General features: G+C 38.0%; 4 protein-coding genes across 8 annotated transcripts in view; all 4 read left to right on the top strand.

The window, feature by feature from the left end:
• On the top strand, window positions 1–3,256 carry ccna1 (cyclin A1). Its single transcript, XM_048181622.1, has 9 exons — window positions 1–160; window positions 247–410; window positions 477–660; window positions 1,577–1,695; window positions 1,757–1,980; window positions 2,051–2,255; window positions 2,364–2,477; window positions 2,627–2,760; window positions 2,831–3,256. The coding sequence occupies exons 2-9, from the start codon at window positions 258–260 to the stop codon at window positions 2,880–2,882; spliced, it is 1,185 nt and encodes a 394-aa protein (XP_048037579.1). The 5' UTR covers window positions 1–160; window positions 247–257; the 3' UTR covers window positions 2,883–3,256.
• Window positions 3,257–5,018: 1,762 nt separating this feature from the next.
• Window positions 5,019–12,321, top strand: sparta (spartin a). 2 transcript variants are annotated; one of them, XM_048181594.1, is made up of 7 exons: window positions 5,019–6,274; window positions 8,070–8,264; window positions 10,004–10,139; window positions 10,422–10,616; window positions 10,710–10,868; window positions 11,000–11,090; window positions 11,613–12,321. In XM_048181594.1, exons 1-7 carry the CDS (start codon window positions 5,570–5,572, stop codon window positions 11,827–11,829), a joined length of 1,698 nt encoding a protein of 565 aa, XP_048037551.1. In that variant the 5' UTR covers window positions 5,019–5,569; the 3' UTR covers window positions 11,830–12,321. The 2 variants fall into 2 exon arrangements, with proteins under 2 accessions (XP_048037551.1, XP_048037552.1); XM_048181595.1 differs by lacking the exon at window positions 11,613–12,321 and adding an exon at window positions 11,261–11,481 and having other exon boundaries at window positions 5,020–6,274.
• Window positions 12,322–14,683: 2,362 nt separating this feature from the next.
• ccdc169 (coiled-coil domain containing 169) lies at window positions 14,684–21,288 on the top strand. Of its 2 annotated transcripts, none has more exons than XM_048181652.1 (8): window positions 14,684–14,876; window positions 14,977–15,059; window positions 15,187–15,297; window positions 15,727–15,767; window positions 17,660–17,758; window positions 18,011–18,064; window positions 19,671–19,747; window positions 21,174–21,288. In XM_048181652.1, the coding sequence occupies exons 1-8, from the start codon at window positions 14,803–14,805 to the stop codon at window positions 21,265–21,267; spliced, it is 633 nt and encodes a 210-aa protein (XP_048037609.1). In that variant the 5' UTR covers window positions 14,684–14,802; the 3' UTR covers window positions 21,268–21,288. The 2 variants fall into 2 exon arrangements, with proteins under 2 accessions (XP_048037609.1, XP_048037608.1); XM_048181651.1 differs by having other exon boundaries at window positions 14,687–14,876; window positions 21,171–21,288.
• Window positions 21,289–21,556: 268 nt separating this feature from the next.
• The window catches only part of dclk1a (doublecortin-like kinase 1a), a 62,752-nt gene continuing 59,434 nt past the window's right edge, over window positions 21,557–24,874 (top strand). For all 3 annotated transcript variants that reach the window (XM_048181585.1, XM_048181587.1, XM_048181590.1), the window contains exons 1-2: window positions 21,557–22,061; window positions 22,957–23,336. In XM_048181585.1, coding sequence (XP_048037542.1) covers window positions 22,979–23,336 — 358 coding nt within the window. In that variant the 5' untranslated portion in view covers window positions 21,557–22,061; window positions 22,957–22,978. The remainder of the gene's footprint in view (window positions 22,062–22,956; window positions 23,337–24,874) is intronic.

The following is a 24,874-nucleotide window of genomic DNA, read 5'->3' as shown; positions in this document are numbered from 1 at the left end:
GGAAAGCAGCAATTAAACCAAATGATTTAACTAGCCACATGTCGATAGGTTATGAATATCGACATGCACATATAAAGGGGTTAGAGACAGTCGCTGTCAACGCACTTTGATCTACTCTCTGAGAGTTTATAATTTCTTTAAGAGTTTGACTTGGCAAAAGGTTTGTTATGAATTATTTAGTTTTTAATGTCATTAATTTAAATAGTTGTTTATAATTTGTAGTGATGCTGAATGGACTCTTTTCAGAAGAGATAAAGATGGCTTCCCGTGGCTTCGCTCCTCTTTCCGGTCGTCAGGAAAATATCATGGGCCTGGGAAGAGCGGATGGCCTGCGTGCTCACAAGCCCGGCCAAAGGGTTGTGCTCGGTGTTTTGACGGAGAACGATCAGCATAATCGAGTATCTGGTCAGGTTAGTGACAAGGATTTGCGTTCTTACTGCAAAAGCACAAGAAAGTGACGTTGTTTGTCTTTTAAGGTTTCATCCAAATATGAGCCAGCTTTTCATGATGCATCTACTCGTGACGTCAGCACAAACAGTGCTACGCTTGGTGATCACGTGATTGAGTCAGTCGTGGTGCAGTCAGCTAAACAATCAACCTCATTCTTGCTGCCTTCAGAGCTTCTCCTAGTAGATGATGCTGTCCAAGATCTTGGCTCAGGTATGCTGCAAGATGACAGTGCGTAAATATATTATGAAACGGTATAAATGTAACGCTTAGTCTTAACATAGAATCAGTTACTTTAATGCTGTGAATTGTTACTTGGTGTTTAAAGGATTGGTTCACTTTCAAATTAAAATTTTCCTGATAATTTACCCACCCCCATGTCATCCAAGATGTCCATGTCACTTCATTGAAAAACTAAGGTTTTTGATAAACACTCCAGAATTCTCAGTCGATTTCAATGGCCTCCAAACAGGTTGAAGGTCAAAATTGGTTTCGTTGTAGCTTCAAATCGTTCTACACGATCCCAGATGAGAAATAAGGGTCTTATCTAGAGAAGCCATCACTCATTTTCTGAAACTGAAGCTAAATTTGTATACGTTTTAACCATAAATGCTCATCTTGAACTAGCTCTATTAGAATTCCAGCAGTGTAGACACTGCTAAGTGTTACTGCCCTCTACAGGTTAAGTTAGAACTAAATTGTCATATACAATATGCTAGTGCAAGTGTATAACAATTAGTTCAAACTTTGCAGTAATACACTTAGAAGTGTCTACACTGTTGGAATTCTAATAGAGCTAGTTCAGGATGAGCACTTATAGCTTAAAATGTTTTTTTCCTTTTTTTCTTTTTTTGTAGAAAATGAGTGGTTTCTCTAGATCGTGTAGAACGTGAACCTTTTGTAGGCCATTGAAGTCCGCTATGTGGAGATCCTGGAACGTTAAAATTAATGTAAGTTATCAGGAAATTTAATTTGAAAGTCAACTAATCCTTTAAGTGTTGCAGTCACAACTATGACCTTTTTGTATGTCATATTTATAAGATCACTGAACCTAAGGGATGTTTCTTGTCACTTCCAATGCAAATCCTTATGGATATATGGCCTAAAACTATATTTCTCAAATATTTAGGGTCTTGCATGGACGCTTCTATGTGTTCACTGTCAGAGGAGGAGGCCGCGTCCTCCGAGGATGTCTTGTGTGTCTCAGAATATGCTGAGGACATCCACAGATACCTGCGTGAATGCGAAGTAGGTATATTTACTTTAATCTGGTTGTTTGCGTAGCACTCTGTAATGCACGGTTTCTCAGGTTAAATACAGGCCGAAGCCCGGCTATATGAGAAAGCAGCCTGACATAACCAACTGTATGAGAATCATCCTCGTCGACTGGTTGGTTGAAGTTGGCGAGGAATACAAGCTGTGCTCGGAGACTCTCTATCTGGCTGTTAATTACCTGGACCGCTTCCTTTCGTGCATGTCTGTCCTGAGAGGGAAATTGCAGCTTGTAGGAACAGCTGCTGTACTCCTGGCTGCGTAAGTTGTGATGAGCTATTATCTCTAAGTGTTACCTAGTGACGTAACCGCATGGCCTGTTTCCGATTAGGAAATACGAGGAGGTGTATCCTCCGGAAGTGGACGAGTTTGTGTACATCACGGATGACACCTACACAAAGAAACAGCTGCTTCGGATGGAGCAGCACCTGCTCCGAGTGCTTGCTTTTGACATGACCGCACCCACAGTTCACCAGTTTTTGATGCAGTACACTTTGGAGGAGCAGATCTGTGCCAGGACCGTGAACCTTGCTTTGGTGAGGAGGGAAGGGGGGTGATTTTGTATCTTTTTTTTTTTTTTTTTTTTTTTTTTTTTTTATTTCTTCCTAAATTGGGTATTGATTTCTTTTCTCCCTGCTCCATAGTATCTTTCAGAGTTGAGCCTGCTTGAAGTGGATCCCTTTGTGCAGTATCTACCTTCCAAGACTGCTGCAGCTGCATATTGTCTGGCCAACTACACTCTAAATGGGGCTCTGTGGGTGAGTCTAGCCTTTAACTTGTGGTGTTCCAACAAGCCAATTAGGAGTCTTCATGCTTAAACCACTATAGACAGGGTTTGTAATTGTATAAATCCCCGAATACTTTCTCAGTGTGCAATCAAATAAAATGGGTGTCTTGTTTCTGACAGCCTGAGAACCTGTATGCCTTCACTGGTTACTCACTGGCAGTGATCAGCCCATGTCTGAAGGAGCTTCATAAGCTTCATCTAGGGGCAGCAAGTCGCCCCCAACAGGCTATCCAAGAGAAGTACAAGAGCTCAAAGTGAGTGGGCATTTGTAACATGGTGGTCCTGGTTTTTGTCATAGTCCTAATGACGAGTCCTGTCTTCCAGATATTGTGGTGCATCCCTGATTGAACCCGTGGAGTCTCTGCCTCTCCCTTGATGATTTGGTGACCACATGAATTCCTTGGCCAACAAATGAACTGCAGCGCTTAAGTCTATTGTAAATATTGAATGAATTTGATTTTTAAATGTGGCTTTTAAACTTTTTAAAACGTGATTTTTATCATAGGTTGCTTTATACTATAATGTAATCAATAAAATTGTGTGACTTGTTTCTCTGTAAATCCAACGTGATGTTGGTCTGAAGACTATGCTCCGATCTCTGTAAAGATTTGAGATGAGCAAATGGTTTTGTACCACTTTGTCTAGTTTTCATCCCTTAGGGTCTCTTTATTGGTATACCATGTGTTTACTTGTATACTGTACAATATCATGTACTCAATACTGTATTTCAATAAACGAAAACAAGTTGCAGTGGTGCTTCCATGTAGTCTGTTCAGTGTATGCTTAAAATGGCAGAGTCCCATAGAGGGTTAAGTTAGACCAAGTTGCATTTAAAATGCATTCAACCCAAATTTAACTTCAGGTTTTTGCTGTCAAGGCTCCACTTAAATATCCTTTCATTTTGTTCTCATATGTCTTAATTGCTCTTAACCTGAAATGTTAGTAATCATGTAACCAATGTAAAGACTTATTAGTGTGAACTTGGCTTGCTATAACAAGCCAATTCAGAAATGCTCATTTGGGTATAACATGGTATGGCACTTTCTGAAGGAGTACAGCAATGTAAAGCATTTTACATTCACTCAAACCATACTGCATACCTCATTTGTCAACATAACCCTCCAAAAACCCACATTAACAGACTCTTCTAAATTAGCATAAAACATCACTAAATTTCCCACCACATTTATCTTGCACAACCTTTTAGTGTTTACACTCCCTTTTGAGTGCCATGGGCCAAGCATGCTGGGAAATGGAAATCCCAGCCCAGCTTCAGTAAAACATAAGTTTGTCTAAATTCAAAACAATGAAATAGTTCAGTTTACTTAAAATATATCATTTCTGTGAACTTGAGAAAAGTGCTAAATGCTTGGTTGATAGAACTAATTTAAGTTTGTTGTACTCAGAGGAGCATTAGGGTTTACAGTGTATAGGGGATACATATTTTCTGTGTAGCTGGCACTATTGTACAGAACTGGTAGGTGTTCTAATAGTCTCTTTGCGTGTGTTTTAGGCTGATGTTAGTAAGTTTTATGGGAGACTGAAAGGAAAAGCTGTGCCTTTTCCAGAAAGTATTGATGATAGTGACTGCAGTGCATCAGAAAATCAGGCCACAGTCAGAAAGGAATTGAGGATCAAGGAGGATTGAAGCAGTGAGGGTGAGTGCAGAGATGAAATATATCATCACAGATTGTTGAAGTCAGGCATTTTGGTACATTATCCTATGCCAGTTTGGAAGATGTGATCCACACTACAACCAAAAATCAGGAAAGATGCCACTGCCTATTGGTCTCACTTCACTGACAATCAGGGATGCTCCAAAAATGACTGAACAGGTCAAAATCGAGTTACCCGTGGAAAGTGTGGGCTACACTGAAAAAGATGAGTCTTGATGATTTAAACTTGTGCTACAATCATTGATTTGGAAATCCATTTTTTTTTTAAACATTAAGACATGGTTTCACTACTTTCCAGGCATTGATGTTGCATCTGAATTTGTGTCTTTTTTTTTATTGACATTTTCACAAACTTGCACAAGATGAAATGGAATGTTAATAAAGCTTTTTAATGTTTTTTTTGATACATGGGGCAACTTCTTGAGCAATGTTGCTGAGCGGTGTTGCTTGGGTGCTTTCCCATTGAGAAAAGCCAACAAATTTCGATCTAAAATATCCAGAAATTTGTTGCCCATTCTAAATAGGAAAGTGCCCAAGCAACACCGCTCAGCAAAATTGCTCAAAAAGTTGCCTTGTGTATCATCACCTTAAGACACTTTCACTACTTTTCAAATAGGGAAAATGCATTTGGATGTGTGTGAAGTTTCAATTTTCCAAAAATAATTTACCCTAATAGGACTAGGTCAAAGGTCAGATGTAGAAACCTAATTTTGGAAAATGATTTTAGTCATAAATATATGTAAAATAGTCATTAGCTGTGATTTTATTTCCATGCAGAAAACTAATTTGGTTTTATGGTGAACGACGACCTCTAGCGCTTACTGTATGAATCACGTCTCATTTATCCGTGGTGATCAGGGTTTTGTTTGGGGTTTTTTTTCGCGCGCGAAACCGCATTTACAGGTGGTCACAATAACAATGGTCGAGCACATTTTAAGCTCATTGCAGTTAAGCTGTCTGAACCACCACTGCCTGTCACTTTCATAGATTTAAATGTCACATTTATCTTATGACGTGCTTAACTTTACAATGCTAAAATATCTGTGGGTATGGCTCGAGACGAACATCATGTTGCGCCCCTGGGGTTCTTAGGTCGACCCTCTGAAAGTCACTGTATTACACAAAAACATTCGTTTTTTACGCGACTTGGAGCGCTAGTGACCATAAAACTTTGTTTTATGGTTTTCCCGTAATCTGGTCGAACCTGCTTGGTGACAAAGTGCAAGATGAAGTCATTTCATTTGGAAAAATAATTAGCGTACGGTCGAGCAGTCCGGCTGTCACGCCTTTCCTAAGTCTCTCGTAGTAACTTTAACAGTTAGTACTCTTTTTAGTTTTCAACTGCAAAGTCAATAGCACAGTCATTCCAAACTGTCCTGGCATTGGAATGGAGTCATCAGATCCGGCTGAAATTCGTACCATTCACGAGAACTATCAGAAAGCTCTGGAGTGTCTGAACACAGGGCTTCAGTATGATGAGGCGGGGAATAAGGACCAAGCACTTCTTCTGTACCGACTGGGCAGGCGGCATCTTCTCAGAGGGCTGGAGGTGAACACACGGGGCGAGCGCTGCGTCGGACGTCGCTGGGAGATCGCGCGACATACGCAGCTGAGAATGAACGAGACTCTAAGCACTATCACCTCTCGTCTAGGGGTGCTAGAGTCCACAGCGACCCCGGGTCAGCGCCTTTATCCGACCCTTCCAGTCCTCCTGGACCCCCAGCCCGCATCTAACACCAGAACACATCTCTCAGCTTCAGGAGGGGCCCCTGCTCGTCCTACCTCCCCTATGGTGGGCTTCACTGTACCCAGTGAGTGTCCACCAGCCTATACTCCACAACCAACAGATGGGCATCTGTCACTCTCTCATGGAGGCAAAAGGCCATTTCAAGCTGCTCCAAACCAGCGTCAGGCATTTGCCCCAGTCAATCTCAGAGAGGTTGGCATGGAGATTATGTTCTTGCCCAGTGGGGTGCAGATGTTCTTTGTGTCTGCTGAGGGTCATGTCAGCGCCCCTTCTTATCCAGGGTACCTGCGAATAATCATATACAGCTCTGACAGCAGTACTGGATATGCCCCAGCATACCTACAGGTAAATTTTGTGTTTGGATAATATTTCTATGTTCATTTGTGTGTATAATTTGTATAATTTTTGTCTTATTCCCCAGCTGTGTTGTTATTGTTAACTAAAACTATTAGTAAAAAATGTTGAAATAAAATAAAATGTAAATATTAAATGAAAAACCTAACTTAAAAGAAACTGAGAAATGAAATAAATGTTGAAGTACTAAAATTATTAAAACTGAAAGAATATTAAAAAATATTTATAAAAATACTCAAACTATTGATAAATACTGTAATATTATATAAATAACACTAAATTGTGACTTGTGTTTTTCTTGTTTTAAGCATAAAATGCTTTGAATTCTGTTTGATTTATTCTTAAAATAAGAAAAATGCTATTTGAAACACATATTTATAAACTTGTCTTACGTAATCTTATGCAAAAAAAAAAAAAACTTTTTTATGGATACTTAAGATATTTTTACTGGCAAACAAGACAAAAATATTGATTAAGAATTTTTTTGTGTATTCATTTTTTTCATTCATATTTTTAAGTTTTCATGATCATCTCATCTTTTGAAACAAATAGCATCACATTATACAGCCTGTATTTGTGCTGTTAACAAACTATTCACCACCTTCACAAGATAGGTTTACCCTGCACAGAAGAGAGGTCTTGTGATGATCACATGAAACTGGGTTTTTTTTTGTTTGTTTTTGTTTTGTTTTGTTTTTAAATTACGTTTATGTAGGGTTTGGTTATCGTTGAACATCAGTTCATGGCTGACAGCAAAATAACTGAGATTACTGTCATGCTCATCATGTTATACAATTACAGGCACAGCACATTCTTGTGTGGGAAAGCAGAGAGAGAAGTAGAAACCTTGTGTTTTTATTAAGAAAACGACTGAGATTCATTTGGTATGGCTCATTTGATATGTAGTAATTGTGACCACTTTTAAACTGAGGATAGTTTTACTTCCAATAGTTTCCATAGTTTTACTCAAATCTGACACAGTTTAGAAATGTGTCACTTTCAGACATCAAAAGGTAGGTTTTACCGCTCCACCTCTTTCAAATTCACAAAAGCCAGTCCAACCGGACTCTGTGGTAGTTATGTCAAAGGCTTTAGGTCTGTTTAGGTTATGCAGTGCTAGAAACAGTCTTGTTACAGATGACGCCAGGGCTCTTTGTACAGAATCGGTCTGCACGCTGTTTCAGCAAATAGAAATCTCATTGAATAGCTGACTGTCGGCTCTGTGCAGGATTGGCAGATTTCCAGTTTGAGGGCTGATAGCTGTCCGGTGCTCCCATTGCTCTGGGGCTTGATGTAGGACACGTGCAGTCCACGCTCTAACATAACTGCTGCATGTGTCCCACAGTGGTCTTTTGTCCCACTTTAGGCGTCCAGAACAAAGGGTGGCCTTCTGAATGGTCACACAGCGGCCAAAAATATGCAATAAAATTCCAGGCTCATTTGACCCCACTTGTCCCTCAAATGCAGTGACTTCCAAATACACAAAATGAATCTTTATTGTAGTTTAAAGCAGGGTTTTCAAACATTTTGTCGCCCAGGGCTTGTATTTAGTTCTTACTGCTTAACTATGGCTCTCAATACAATAAAACCATGATAAATCCCATGATTTCAGAAGGCAGAATGATTATCACATTGACAATGAGTAATACCATGTTTTAATTTTTTTTCATATATTCTGTTCTTGTAGGCTCCTGGGGGTCCCTGAATCCCCATTTCAAATGGTCTGGTTTAAAAGATAAGTAAAGATCATGTTCAGTAAAAGAGTTTCTAAATATTGTGCTTGCAGGTTTGTGATTGGATCTACCCACTGTACCCAGACTCACCAGTCTTACTTAGCAACAAAGGTGTGTTCACATTTCCTGACACCACAGCAGCAGTGCCAGGGTCCTACGTTGGGGTTGTGCTGTCCTCAGAGCTGCCTGCTGCAGACAGGGATCTGTTCCAGGAACAGCTGTCAATGTTGGCTCAGCTCAGGGTCCAGGTAATCAATCTCACTTTTGATTTTAAGAAGAAAAGCTATGATGAAAAAAACTTGAAATTGTTTTATTGAACTCTAATAGCTGTTTGTAAATGCATTTAGTTTTGTATAAATTATAATGGTGCAGTCACATTTAAAGGTAGGGTAGGCAATTTTTGCAGAAACACTTTTTGTTATTCTGGTTGAAACTCTCTTCACATCCTGATAGCAATCAATAATAGAAGTGGTCTAAATATTAAAACATGTACATATATAGTTTTTGGAAGTGTTTGTGCAATCACTGCATTCAGTCCAAATGCAATGATATGATGTCCTACCTGCCTGTCAACTATTTATGTACAACTAATTGCTGCTTGCAGCTATATTTAGGGGTTCAAGATGAACAAAATGTATATCTCCAATTTCATATCCACCATGAAATTTTTTCCGCCATCTTGGATTTTGTCGGAAACCTACTTTTGCAAACTGGTCCTAGGTTTTTTGCCCAATCAGAACCAAACCAGTGCAGAACGGTTCTGTGGAGTCTGAATATCAATAATTATCAAAAAATATTTCTATTCACGGTTGCTAGGGGGCGCCAAAATGTTCGGTTAACGGAGGCTGATCGGAACGAAACTCGGTGGCCATGTTTGACTCATGGGCTGTGTCTGAAAACTGGATAATGCTGCCTTCTGAGGACACATTTCAAGGCACGTCTGAATCCAATGTTAGCTTCACTTCCTGTCTCATGAGATACCTTCCTCAGATCGATTTTTGAAGGAAGCATAGATGTATCCTTAGCTGCCTTTGATATCCCACAATCCTGTGCTTTCCATTCTGTGACAGTTGAGCTAGCAAAATAAAGATGCTGTCCGAAAGTTGCATTTGCTGCTCAGTTTGTGTGTAAATGTACGATTTTGACCAACATATTTCAATTTTGATATCATTTCTATTGAGAAATTACTAATGTAATAATTAAATATTTGTTTAGTTCTGACCAAAGCTCGCGCTATATTGCTGTAGATCATTAAACTGTTACGCTGCCTCAGAAGTCTGTCCGAAATCAATTTCGTGAGGTACCTTCATGAACAAACGCTGCCGTACAAGTCCTTCTCTTATAAGACAGTGAGGCAGCAAGACAGCTACCTAGGTTTTCGGACGCAGCCATGGTCTGTAAGAATTTTGAAAGAAATCAGCCACTAGGTGGCACTAGCGAGTTTTACACTTCTGTAATCATGTGGTGTTTCACACAATATTCATATCATTTGATAGATCTCCTCATACTGAACAATGCTTTGAAGACTGCTGAATGTGTTGCATTCATGTGTTTTGAAGGCGTTGGAGACGCTCTAAAGGGAGGGTGGGATCTCATGCTTTCAAAGCTAGCTTGCTATTGCTAGCATCTCTGAAATTGCCTACCGTACCTTTAACATTGTTTGGCAAAATTTCAAATTCAAAATCCAGTCAATTCAATAGGAATGCATGTGATCTGGAGTATTGCGTGAGGGTGAAAAATTTCCCAGCAGAGTTTTCTCATTGCGTTTGAGCCGGTCACACAAATTTGCTGCGTTGATGAACAACAAGCACTTGGTTTGAAAGTGACTTCTCTGTAAGCCAGGCTTCATGCATTGCTGCGCTATTGATAATGGACAATGGACCTTTTTTATCCTCCAAATTTCACAGTTTATGTGAAATTTGTAACAATACAAAGCTGGTTGAAAAAGTTATACTTTAAGTTTCAATTGAAGCCTTTTTTATTTAAGGTAGATGAAGAACAATGTGGTGCTACAGGAACAGACTCAAACCTGAGTGAGAAGGTTCCTCCTTCAGAAACACCAGGAGGGGAGGAGAAAACTGTTCCTGTGTGGAGTGAAAAAATGTCACAGAGCATTCTAGCAGGTCTGAACTTTAAAATCAGAGCAAAGTAACCAAAACTTGAAATGTTGATAGATATCTCATTGGATAGCTATTGTGTTTTTCTTTTATTGAAGTAGAAATTGTTTTGCTTGAAAGTTGTTTATCATATTATATTTTCACACTTTTACCAAGATGGAATAGTATGCACACATTGAACACCTTATTGGTACGTTTTAAAATGAGCCACTAGAGGCCACTCTAATACACTCTAAAAAAAAAAAAAAAAAAGTAATGAAGGTATTGTGATTTTTTTTTTCTCCACAGGGTCCTCCTGGCTGGGTCGGGGGCTTGTGCGAGGAGCTGAAGCTACCGGTAAAGCCATCCAGAGAGGAGCAACTAAACTACGAGAAAACATCACTCCAGAGGAGACGCCAGCAGAGGTCAGCCCCAAGGTCACCAAGGGCCTAAATGCAGCCAAGCAGGCCACTGGGGGTGCTGTGAAAGTCAGCCAGTTTCTAGGTAAAACAATGGTGTAATTAGATTTATCATATGCTGAAATATTTATGTATTCTGTTCGGTAAGATGTATAACACATTTTGTTTTATTCACTAGTGGATGGTGTCGCTGCTGTAGCAGGTCGAGTTGGGAAAGAACTTGCTCCACACGTGAAAAAACACGGTAGCAAACTCGTCCCAGAATCCCTCAAGAGTAGCAAAGATGGCTGCTCCAAAATGGATGGAGCCAAGCTAGTGGCAGGAAGCAGCATACAAGGTAACCAAATAAATCATTTAAATGTCCTCCTGAAAGGGTTTTTGCCATTTTACTTTCGTCCTGCTGAATAGTAGTTTGATTTAGTATATCAAATTTGTAGATTTTCATTTGAATTGTGTTGTAAACTGCAGGTTTATCAACTCTCTGGTCAAGTCTGGAGACGGCAGCAAAAACTATTGGCAAAAGTGTAACTTCAGAGACGGTGACTACTGTGAGGCACAAGTAGGTGTTTTTGATTTGTTGTTCTTCAGGATTCACGGTTTCTCTTCTGCTTTTCTATTATTCTTTTCCCCAATCAATAGCCTGATACTGCTGTTTTTTTGCTTTATACCTATTTAAACTTCACCGCTTTGGGAAATGGTTTAATTTACTATTTCATGTTGCTTTTTCAGATTTAGGGGTCTAGGAAACCTCTTGGACCCCCCTAGCTGAATATAAATGGTGGCGGGTAAAAACACTGCATTTTCTTTGACTGTCTCTGCCAAGTTCTAACCTACCCAAAGTGCCTTATTTTCTTGAGTTATTGACCATTCAGAGGTTGCTGAGAAGGTGCTTGTTCCTATTAACCGTATGTCAGTGTGCTTTGTGAATTAAAACTGAGGTGATTGCAACATTTTGTCTGCTTACATTTTTTTTTTTTTTTTTTTTAATTTTCTTTAGAATCAATAGTCAGACAATGTTTAAACCTCATAGAAACACTCCTGTCAGGTCATATAGCTCAGAATACGTCCATGTTTTGATCAGGTATGGAGACGAGGCCGGACAAGCCGCAGACACTGCAGTCCAGTCTGCTGTCAATGTAGGTGTCACAGCATTTAATGTGGACAATCTGGGCATCAAGGGTGTACTGAAGGCCACAGGCAAGCAAACTGCAAAAGCAATGGTGAAGGATGGGTCAGGAAGCGAAGGAACTGAGGAGAAAGAAAAGCCACCTAAGAAAGGGCAGGATGAGAAAAAATAATGAAATATGTGTTGTCATGAATCACCCTTTATCGTGAATGTTCTTGTAGCACAAATTTTGTATTGATAATGAGATTAATATTATACTGTGCCATGTTTACAGAAAGATGCACTTAGACACTTACTGTATTTGTGAAATGTTGTACCCGTGTTACAGCCTTACTTAAAGATGATATTTTTTATTTTCTTAAAATATTCAGAGGGTTATATTTATAGAAGGAAACGATTGCAGGTAATTTACCAGGTACATTTAGCATTCTTTACCCTTCATATCACTGTGCTCTATTACTGTTTTTGGCCATTCTTGTGGCTCATGTTAATCTTCAAGCAAGTACCTCAAAGATTACTACAAAAAATTCATAGTAACCATATTTTAACTGTAGCCGTATCTGTAACTGAAAAACCATAGTAACACCATCCATGGTACTTGTAACTTTTGTGTACAACTGCCAAAGTTATAAAATAATAAAATAAAATTTAATAATAAAATTGAGTAAGTTCTTCAAGCATACTTTCTCCTATTTGATATGAATGTACATTTATTAAACAGCAACATTACAGTTAGTGTTGTTGTAATAGTAAAAACAAGGTAAGGGATACTTAAAGGTAACAGCATTTACAGTAATGGCCAAAAGTAATGATGTCCGGAGTGGATATTTGCACAATACTTGCTTTTAATGACTCTTCAGGTTCAATTAAACAATAAAAATAGTTAAAAGTGTTTATATGTTTATATAAACATATAAAAGTAGATAATAGAGTTTTCGATCTTTTCGATCACAGCAGCAATTCTCCTGGGCATTGACTGGGCAACTTTGCATGTGTCGTGCTTCTTTCCAATCTTCCTAGTTCTTCCCAAAGTTGAGCTTCATTTAAAGATCTGCATGACTTATCACAATCCAGGTTTATAATTTCCCAAAGGTTTTTAATGGCTTTAATGTCAGTCAGGGGACTGAGAAGGCCACTTGAAGACTTCAAAATGCTGAGCATGATCACTTTCATTATGTACAACTTTGTTGCATGTGTGCTATGTTTGGGATTGTTATTATCATGTTGGAAAATACACATTTTCTCTCCAAACAGATCCTCCACTTGGCTACATTGTGTTCAGCAGGATTCCCAAGTATTGGTCCATTTTCAAAGTGCCGGCTACTCTTTAGATCCTTCCAACACCTGCTGCAGACATGTGTCCCCAATTCCATTATGTTCACCCTGCCATGTTTAATGGTGGCATGCTGCATTTGGTAGTAAAACAATCCAGCCATCTCCTAACTGACACCATCCAATGCTAGGTTGGTAAATTTGGACTTGTTGCACTGCAAAACACAGCTCCAATCTTTCACACTTCAGTCCTTATTTTCTTTGGCAAATGCAAGTGTTTCTTTTTGCAGCAGATAAAACTGCACTGTAAAAAATATTGTTGGATTAATTTAAAAAAGTAAGTAGGCCTAATCTGGTTGATTTAAAATTTGAGTTCAGTGAAATTAAAAATTTGAGTTAATACAATGAAGGAGATAACAAATCAGGAAAATAATAACACGGTGTAATAAATGGCTTTACTGGTGCTTCTCAAGTTCTCAATCCAGCCTCATCTAGCCATTGGCTTACAGCTCAAGATGAAATTGGAGGTTGGTCCAGGTCTTTAGAAGCTGTTTTGAGGTGGTGCCACCTCAATCTTGATCTAGTTTTTAATGTATTAAAGGTTTCATATTTAATAAAATGTAACATTATATATCCAGCTGTTGCCCTCAGGCAACATTGTACCATAGTGGAACACAAATATTACCAAACCATCATATTATTATGTTATTATATTAAGTTATCATAACCATCTTCATCTTCTCTCTCACCCTCACTCTCTCCCTGATGGATTGTCACTATGATTTCATCTTCCTCATCACAGTATGACCCCTCATCATCACCCTCATCAACTGGCTTTGTTGCCTGTGTTTTATACCTTTATAAAACTTCAAGTGCTATAGAAAATGTGCAGATCATAATATATGCAGATATAGTATGTGAATTACTATTCTCATAAGTGCATTACAAAATCATGTGAAAATGGCAACATATTTAGATAATTCTAACTCTTTTCCTTACAAATACGATACATTTGTATTCAAACCTATTATGCCTGTATGGCCTTATGCGATTCCATTATGGTACAATGTTGCCTTGAGGCAACATACAGTTTTTTGTTATTTTCTCTAAAACATTTTATGATATATAATGTAAAGTTCTTAAAAATACTTCTTTACTTGCCAGTGAAGGTGACTCATATTTTTTGTGGGTGATTAAATGGTTACAAACAAGTGAAAAAAAGCACTTTTCAATGGACAAAATATGAGTCATATGACATGTGCACATGTGCTGAAACAGGACACCATATGGACCCCTGTTGGTCATGTTTTGGTCTTTTTTGCACTTTTATTGATTAGTATTTGAGTTATTCTGTCCTGAGATATGCTTGATCAATCAATTGGTGCCTTATTTTATTAAAAACAAACTAAAATAGACCATGTTGCCTGGAGGCAACACCGTGCCATAGAATATCCTCCTTGGTTGCAAAGGGACAGCTCCTTCCATCTGGCCATTTTCACTAAAACCCACGAAACAACATCTAATAATATAGCTAATACCTAACCAACAGTGATTTTTTTTATTCAATTATATGCTGGGAATAATGAGTGAAAGCTCATTAGTTTAACACCTCAGGCACAACTTCACAACACGCATACACAATATTAAATAAATAGTTCATAAAAAGTTTGAATTAAGTGCGAAAAGTTAATTTTCCTTGGTCGGATATGACTTTTGTCCACTAGCCTACTGTAGGCTAATAGGTGCAAGGAGCGGCCGGGCGTGATCGCGTGATCAGTGTTGTGGCTGATCGTTGCCATGGATACAGCGCAACAATCGGCGAGCATCACAGGACACCGATGAAAGTGAAACCCGTCCATTACTCAGACAGAAGATGGGAGAAACTGATCTCAGAAATTATGAGTTATCACAACTGCAAGCAGAAGTCGAGCAAGAGAGAGAGGTCAAGTAAGTCCAAACAACACAAATAACAGACATCTCTGTTGCACATTGATAAGACTGATCCTTATTTCATTTTAAATTAAGTAACTTTGTAAATGGTTTAAAGGGACATGTTACAGGATTCGGTGTCTGACCTGAGGAGCACACTGGTTGATTTGGAGAAGAGACTTCACAGTGTAGATGGAGAAGGTCTGAACATAATCAAACGTACAAGAAGCGTACAAAAATACATTTGATGAGTAATCTAATGAGAACAAACTGGCTTATTAATTAAAGTTGAACCGTATCTCAATCTCTGATTTTGCATTCTGTTCAGAGAACGAGTGGAGGACCAGATATGAGACACAGCTGGAGCTGAACGAGCAGCTGCAGAAACAAATCAGTGTTGTTCGAGAGAGACTCGAGACCCTCCGCGGTGATCCCGCAGGTAGCTTTCTTTTTCTTTCCTTTCCCTTTTATCTTTCTTTTTTGTTGCTATAGTAGGCTACAGCATCATATCTTATAGTAGCCTATAAATAGCCCATATAATTTATGGCGTTTTTAGACCTCCTTTATAGTGTGTCGCAAGCAACCTGCAATAATAGGCTACAAAGAAACACTTGGGGGCACCTGCTGAAAAAATAACACAAGACAGTGCAATTTATAAGCTGTATGTGGTCTGGAAAAAGTATCATCCACCCAACATTATGGGCTGGGTCATAGACAGTCCATGGTTTCCTTTGCTGGTTCTAAGTTCTCTTCATCGTCTTCATCACCCTCTTTATCACAGCAGTCATTTGATTGTTCTTCATGCTGTTATATCAATGTATTGTGTACACACTGCATCTTCTAGGCCTAACTTTTGTCTTATCTTCAGATCGACTGGCTTCTATTCGCTCTTATGATGAAATGTCCGAGGTAAGTATTCCAGCATGAAAATGCAAAAAGGTCTTCACTCTAAAAATACTTTATTAGGTTCAAGCGGGAGATAAAAATACAAACGTTTCAGCTGTTTGCCTTCATCAGTGTAACAATTCACTAGTTCTCAATAGTTATATATTACAAAGTATTATATATAGTATTCCAGCAGCAAATTTTAATGTTGTAATAGTTATTATAAAACATTTTTATTAAAAATAATTATATTAATTATATAATTGAATGAATGTAAATCAATTATTTAAAATGTATTTTAAAATAATAAAAAAATTCAAATGACTTCTATTCACTCATATGACTAAATGTCCAAGGTAAATTCCAGCTACAACAAGTGCTACCAATTTCTAAAAAATTATAAATAAAATTGAAATTGTTGTTAATTATAAAATCTTCATAAACATTTACATTTAAAATATGTAAAATATAATTACATTAAAAGGGTTAGTTCACCCAAAAATGAAAATTCTGTCATTAATTACTCACCCTCATGTTGTTCCAAACCTGTAAGACTTTCGTTCATCTTCAGAACACAAATGAAGATATTTTAATGAAATCTGAGAGCTTTCTGTCCCTCCAGAGACAACCACCACTTTGATGCTTCAAAACGTTTATAAAGAGATTGTAAAACGAATCCATATGAATTCAGTGGTTTAGTCCAAATTTTCTGAAGAGACTCGATCGCTTGATTGAATTTAGGCTTTTATTCCCATATAAACATTGATCAGCGAACATAAATAGATGTTCAACCGAACCTGAATGCTTGACGCACGAGAACAAACCTCATTGGTTCTTGCGGAAGCTCAAACGTGCTGTGTAACACGAGAATGAACCTCATTGGTTCTCACACGCATCAAGCAAACATGCTTGAGCTTTTCACTGTAAAAAATTATTTTCATGATTTGTTACCACAACATTTTTTCTTTTGTCAGATCAACTTAAATAATTAATGTGGTTCAGATAACATAATATTTTGAGTTTCTGTTTATTAAACCAATCAACTTCATTGTACTCAACTCAAATTTTTAGTTTCAATGAACATTTTAAGGCAAGCAGATTTTTTTATTTTTTTTTATTTAAACCAACATTTTACAGTGTGTTTACCACAAATGATGTGTGTGCTGATGAATGTTTATATGTGAATAAAAGCCTACATTCAATATGTTCATAAAATTTGGACTAAACCGCTCAATTCATATGGATTAGCTTTACAATCTCTTTATGAACTTTTTGAAGCATCAAAGTTGCATGGACTAATGACAGAATTTTTATTTTTGGGTGAACTAACCCTTTAACATGAATTATATAAAAATATAATTAAATTAACATAAATTATTTAAAATTATTATTTTATTAATTATAAAATTATAAATGTCAAAGAAATCTACACACTGCACAGCATGTAGCAATCTAATCTCAAAAGAGCCAAAAAATTACACATCTCGCTCCCTCACGCCCCCTGTCTGTGCAACACGGAAGAGTCTCTTCAGTTAATGCATCAGTTCATCCACATTTAATTTTCTGCGGCTACTGTTGCGTGGTGCAATTGTTTCTCATTTTAGCCTGGCAAAATTAACATGGTCCTCTGCCAAAGACGAGATTAAAAAAATCTGCTGAGACAGCCTGTGAAAAAATATTTAATCAGTGAGAAGTAATCTGTAAATGAGGGAAGAGAAGCGAGAAAGATTTGAGTGTCCCATGCCACAGGGATGGGATGATAATTATAGAATATATAAAGAATGAAAATGTTTGGGGTTACTCATGACCCCTAGCAAAGAACCTTTAATTTTGTCCTAATTATATAATCATAAGAACATTCATATTATTTATGTCTTGTCTTATGTCCATTTGTTGAGATAATTATTTTTGTTCAGGATGCTCTCAGACAGAGACTGAAATTGCTTTGTACCGAGAAGAGCGACCTTCAATCCCAGCTGATGGATTTCCAAATGAGAATTGTGCAGGAAAGAAAGGTGAAGCTCTACCCTATCTTCTCTTCCTCACATTCAGAAAAAAGATATCATATCACACTGTTGTTGACAATCTCCAGCTATTAACTGTAATGTAATTGACATTATCATGAGGGAGTGAATGAGTTTAGGTTTGGGCTGCTGAATTATGTAATGATTATGCTGACATGAGAGTCCTAATTATTTCTTCATACATGAAAACATTTTATTGTTTATTTACACAAGTGCCTTTATTCTGCGTTTTGTTTCTGATAGGCTTACCAGAAAGTCTACGAAGAGAGGCGGGCGTATCTTACAGAGATTGCAAAGGTGAACAAGACATTTGAAATGAATTTTCATCAATTTCTGTTCTTTCAATTATTCAGATGCTTTTATCCAAAGTGCTTTACGGTGTAGAAACCCGATTCCAAAAAAGTTGGGACACTGTACAAATTGTGAATAAAAACAGAATGCAATGATGTAGAAGTTTCAAATTTTATTCAGAATACAACATAGATGACATATCAAATGTTTAAACTGAGAAAATGTGTCATTTTAAGGGAAAAATAAGTTGATTTTAAATTTCATGGCATCAACACATCTCAAAAAAGTTGGGACAAGGCCATGTTTACCACTGTGTGGCATCCCCTCTTCTTTTTATAACAGTCTGCAAACGTCTGGGGACTGAGGAGACAAGTTGCTCAAGTTTAGGAATAGGAATGTTGTCCCATTCTTGTCTAATACAGGCTTCTAGTTGCTCAACTGTCTTAGGACTTCTTTGTCGCATCTTCCTCTTTATGATGCGCCAAATGTTTTCTATGGGTGAAAGATCTGGACTGCAGGCTGGCCATTTCAGTACCTGGATCCTTCTTCTACGCAGCCATGATGTTGTAATTGATGCAGTATGTGGTCTGGCATTGTCATGTTGGAAAATTGCAAGGTCTTCCCTGAAAGAGACAACGTCTGGATGGGAGCATATGTCTTCTAGAACTTCTAGAACATATGTATTCTAGAACTTGGATATACCTTTCAGCATTGATGGTGCCTTTCCAGATGTGTAAGCTGCCCATGCCACACGCACTCATGCAACCCCAAACCATCAGAGATGCAGGCTTCTGAACTGAGCACTGATAACAACTTTGGTTGTCCTTGTCCTCTTTAGTCCGGATGACATGGCATTTTCTGGAAGTATTCCTGAGCCCATGTTGTGATTTCCATTACAGTAGCATTCCTGTATGTGATGCAGTGCCGTCTAAGGGCCCGAAGATCACGGGCATCCAGTATGGTTTTCTGGCCTTGACCCTTACGCATGAATCTCTGGATTGTTCCAGATTCTCTGAATCTTTGCATGATATTATGCACTGTAGATGATGATAACTTCAAACTCTTTGCAATTTTTCTCTGAGAAACTCCTTTCTGATATTGCTCGACTATTTTTTGCTGCAGCATTGGGGGAATTGGTGATCCTCTGCCCATCTTGACTTCTGAGAGACACTGCCACTCTGAGAGGCTCTTTTTGTACCCAATCATGTTGCCAATTGACCTAATAAGTTGCAAATTGGTCCTCCAGCTGTTCCTTATATGTACATTTAACTTTTCCGGCCTCTTATTGCTACCTGTCCCAACTTTTTTGGAATGTGTAGCTCTCATGAAATCCAAAATGAACCAATATTTGGCATGACATTTCAAAATGTCTCACTTTCAACATTTGATATGTTATCTATATTCTATTGTGAATAAAATATAAGTTTATGAGATTTGTAAATTATTGCATTCCTTTTTTATTCACAATTTGTAGTGTCCCAACTTTTTTGGAATCGGGTTTGTAGATATACATTTCATGTATAATGCCATGTTGGTGTTGATGTTGATAGCGCCATGCTCTACCAGTTGAGCTACTTTTCCTAAGATATGAACTATGATAATGTGTCCTTAGCTGTCCTCAACAGTGGATATGAGCAGAAAGCAGCAGATGGTTCTAGCCCGGAGGACAGCACTGGGTCCAGACAAAACGTAACTGTTAAAATGCACTGCACATCATCAGATGACACCACTTTGGTTCAAAGAAAACAATGCCAGTTCTTATATTTTCTTAAAAAAATTTAAAGTAACATGGAAAAACATGCAGTGTTGAGCCATTCAATTATTATAAGTGATCCAGAATGTGATTATCTCATCATATTTCATTGGTACTTAAAATCCTGCATAAGACTTGAGCAATAACTTAAAGAGATAGTTCACAAAAAAATTGTCATCATTTACTCACCCTCATGTCATTTCAAACCTGTATGAATTTCCTTTTTTTTTTATTCTTACCAACACTGGATTTTTTTCTACAGAAGAAAGAAAATCAAACAGGTTTGAATATAAAAGGGCAAGTAAAAGACTTTTCATTTCTTGGTGAACCAACCCTTAAACATTCAGAGCCTGGTTTAATTGTCCCATTTACAGACCCTGACAACAACATAGTTTCGGCCCAGATCCATAACTGGTCTGCGTGTAATCCACATGTACCAGATGTGGGCCGGATCTGGGCCACACTCTGTTGCTGTCTGGGGAGCGGGTTACATTACTTACAAATCAGTTACTGATTCCAAATTACATGACAAAAAATGTAGTTAGGAACGTAATCCGCTACATTACACATTTAAGGTAATGTAATCTGACTACTTTTTGATTACTTTTAGATTACTTTTGACTAAACTCATTTATCACATTGATTTGAATAGGATAATCTTGTACCATATTGATATAAAAACATAAAGAAAATGAAAATATATTCTATTCTTTATCAACAACATGAAGTGCATGAAATATTACATTAAGTCAGGGTTTCCTGGGATTTGTGAAGGAACTGCAGAGGATTTGTGAGTTTAATTATGTAATTAAATCATAAAAATGTAACATTTAAAATAAATTTTGAAAATAAAAATAAAACACTTACTGAAAAAGATAAAAATATATTTTACTTGTTTACCTGCATGTCATGTGACCATTAACTGACATCGGAGAACCATGAACGTAATTTTATTATTATTATTATTATTATTTTTTTTTATTTTATTTTATTATTGGCCTAACTTATTAAAATCTCAGGAGTTTCAGCTGGCAAAAAACTTTACGAATCCCTGCATTGCATGTAATTATGAAGTGACGTGAATTTGTACATTTTAATGTGTTTAAAAGACAAAAACCTTCCAAGGACATACAAGGTTAAATGACTCATGATAGTGATAATTCAAAAAATAATTAATGTGTTTGTCATGAGTTGATTTTTTGGATCTGATTACATAATCCAGATTACATGCAGTTACCGCCCAGCACTGCCCATTTAAAAATACAATTTGCATATAAAGTGAAACAGATGCATGGGTACTTTTGAATACATTGTTAAAATGTTGGATGTTACACCTTGTTTTTTTATTTCTGTTTCCAGCAGAGGCCAGGAGAGTATGAAGCAACAATCAAATATGATGAAGGGGTCTGTCAAAAAAACATCATCAAGAAACCGACTCCCTCGATTAAAACATTAATGCATTGCATGGGTACATCAATTATTGTTTGATTATTTTTGCAAAAGTGTCCTTTTTTACTTTTTCTTTAAGAACAGTTCAAATAAGCATTATTTGGGCCACTCTGAATTTATGCAAACACTTTTAAATACATTTTTGACTTATTTTCTATGGGTTTTGTGAGCTAATTTCATTTCAAGGTAGTTTCTTTAATTAAATGTATTATCGGATGTTAATTCTGTTATGAAATACTTTTCATTGCATGCTGAAGAGTCAAGGTGAAGAAGTGTATCTTATATAATTTGGTCATTTCAGTATACACCTGCATAATTGCATTTAAGACACTAAATGCTGTCGTTAATATCATGTGAATGATCAAGGAGAGTTTAAGCAGTGTGCACAAGCACTTGTTCACTCTGAATCGTGACGGAGCTTCGAGAAAGAGACTTTATAAAGCAGCCTCACCGGAGAGGAACGGGGCGGGGTGTGTGTGCGCGCGCGCGTGTGGGGAGGGATGGCTGTGGCAGGTCTGCGGTGCGGGGCTGAATCTCAATGAGAAAGCGACCAATGTAAATCACAGCAAGACACGGAGGAAAGAGAGAAAGAGAGAGAGAGAGAGAGAGAGAGAGAGAGAGAGAGAGAGAGAGAGAGAGAGAGAGAGAAGAGCAGCAGCTGCCGACCGACCAGCCAGCCTCCTCTGCGGGACAACAAAGGAGGTGCCGGGCTCACATCACGACTCCTGTCAGCACAACTCAGCATCTGAATCGTGACCATTGAGAAGAAATCTTGAATATTACCTACGTATTCACCTTTAGGCAAGTATAGGTTTATTTATTGTTTGTAAGTAAAAATAAAACAGACCGAAAGCTCGCAAATATTGCCTGCCTGTTAGAATGATGTTTTGGTCATTCTAATTCATTTTAATAGTTTGGATTATCAGTTATGTCATTGTTAAATGGTCAGTGACGTGATGTTCATTTTTGTCCGGATCCAAGTTATTCGAAAATAGTCTATAGCCTATTAAGAAATTCAACTCAAACAAAAATTACTTGAATGTTTTCGATTTCAGAACTAAAGTGATTTTCATATGTTTGTGCGCCGTAGTCCAACCGTCTATGTGATGTCTCTTGATTTTTTTTCTCTTTTTTATACTTCTTTAAAAATATTATTAATAGTTGTGTCAATGTAAAAAAAAAAAAAAAAAAGTTTTTTATGCTTGTATGTTTTTAAATATTTTATTCACGTTTTTGTGTGTGTGTGTGCATTTAGCCTACATGTGTTTCACTTGACAATAAAAGAGTCATTAATCTAAAATAGTTTAAAAAAAAAAGATATAATAATAATTAAAAAAAAAGCATGAAAGCAAAATGAATACAAAGATCTCATTCTAAGAACTTGGCGTGTTTTGAACTCGTTAAGGGTTTTTAACATCCTTATTGGTCATTGATCCTGAAATCAAGAAACCGCTATAGTCAATGTATAGCCTACACAATAATAGACTTTTGGTACAATATCAAATATCACACGTTAGTAGGCCTATTTGCCATGTCAAAGTAAGACTGTCAACAAGAACAGGATGACAGGCGCAGGATTTAATGAACTCTAAGAAACATGTAAGCTGTCTATTTTCAGACGAGACATCAACTGGCGTCCATGTCACAGGGTTAGTTTGATAACTTCCTTTTTCCATATTTAATTTTCACAATTTAGCCCAATAATTTGACTGGACGACATGGAGGAACATTTTGACGAGAGGGACAAAGTGCAACGCCATAGCCGAAGCGCAGGACGGGCGAACGGGCTGCTCAGCCCCACTCACAGCGCCCACTGCAGCCTGTACCGGACGCGCACCCTCAAAACTCTGAGCTCGGAGAAGAAGGCGAAGAAAGTGCGCTTTTACCGCAATGGTGACAGGTACTTCAACGGCATAGTGTATGCCATCTCGTCGGACCGGATTAGAACCTTTGACGCTTTGCTGGCCGACCTGACCCGAACCCTCTCTGACAACGTCAACCTGCCCCAAGGGGTCCGAATCATCTACGCAATCGATGGTTCCAAAAAAATCACCAGTATAGATCAGCTGGTGGAAGGTAAGAAGTTGTTTAATGCAGTCCATACACACACGACCTTTAAAATAGTCGGATTGCTGTAATTCTCGTCGAGGATGTCATTTATAGTCAAACATTTCACGCTACAGGACTTGGATCGCAGGCAGATCTAGATATTTAACTAACTAGCTTAACGTTATCTCTTATCTCTACCGGGTAAAATTCGCGTTTTTGGCGGGGTTCCACTGGTAAAATTAGCATTCAAGGGGCTAAATATCATGTTATTTGAGTCGCAGACATGAAAAACAACCCGCAGCAACAGTGTTAAAGGGTTAGTTCACCCAAAAATGAAATTTCTGTCATTAATTACTCACCCCATGTCGTTCAACATCCGTAAGACCTTTGTTCATTTTCGGAACACAAATTAAGATATTTTTGATGAAATCCGAGAGTTATATGACTCTTTCATAGATAGCAATATAATCAACACTTTCAAGATCCGGAAAGGTAGTAAAGATATTGTTAAAACAGTCGACGTGAGAATACTTTTGTGCGCAAAAACAAAGCAAAAAATAACGATTTTATTCAACAATCTCTTCTCTTCCCTGTCATTATCTTTACGTAGTTGCCGCAGTAAGCACAGTGAAGGCTTCCGTGTTTACGTCCGAATGCCGGCTCAGTATTGGCCAGTGCCCAAGGAAGTCGACCGGAAGTTGAAGTCGGCCGGGTGCCGCCATCTTGTAGCAGAACTTCACTTGCGTTAGCATCCCCATTGACTCCCATTCATTTTGGCGTCACTTTGACAGTGAATAACTTTACATCTGAGGCGTTTAAAGACTCCATTTGTCCATTATTTATTTCTAAAGATACACGACAATGTATAAAGGGCTCCATTACCTTCTATGTTACATTATGGCCCCGTAGATACAGTTTTTGTAAAAATAGGCTAACGATTGCGTCATAACCACTCGACTCTCTGTCGCACAGTAGAGAAATTACCGTACAGACAGGAGGAGAAGCTCGCAGGCAATCGGGGAGATGTCAAGAGAGATGGCGTACTGGCGTTACATTTTAAAATATTATACAAAATAATTAATCAGAATACTTACTCCTGCTCACTCACGCCAAAGAACTCCCCGCTCAAGCTCGCCGTCTCTGCAAGATTAACGATGGCAGTTTGCACGCACAGCTACTAGAAGATTTACATCTGTCAGACAGGTTGCAGACGTCATCAAGCTTAGTTTGAGTCTGCGCGTCAGAAACGGAAGTGCTAAAAATCGCTAAAAATGGGCTTCACTTGTCTCAATTGAGTTCCAATGGGGTCGCTGTGTCCATTTCTTTTACTGTCTATGGTATTGGCCAAAGCTGCACACGCGAACAGCACGACGCATGCGTGTGATGCCGACGCAGGAATCGGCCAATAATGAGTCGGCGTTCTGACATACAACCTGAAGACGCTGGACGTAAACAACATATGAGAATATGACAGAAGAGAAGATATTGTTGAATAAAGTCGTTAGTTTTGTTTTGTTTTTGCGCACAAGAAGTATTTTTGTCACTTCATAACATTAAGGTTGAAC

Source organism: Megalobrama amblycephala, linkage group LG2 (assembly GCF_018812025.1).
Source record: "Megalobrama amblycephala isolate DHTTF-2021 linkage group LG2, ASM1881202v1, whole genome shotgun sequence".
Lineage (NCBI taxonomy): Eukaryota > Metazoa > Chordata > Actinopteri > Cypriniformes > Xenocyprididae > Megalobrama > Megalobrama amblycephala.
Note: the sequence above shows the minus strand (reverse complement) of the source record. Positions and strands in the feature narration are given on the sequence as shown.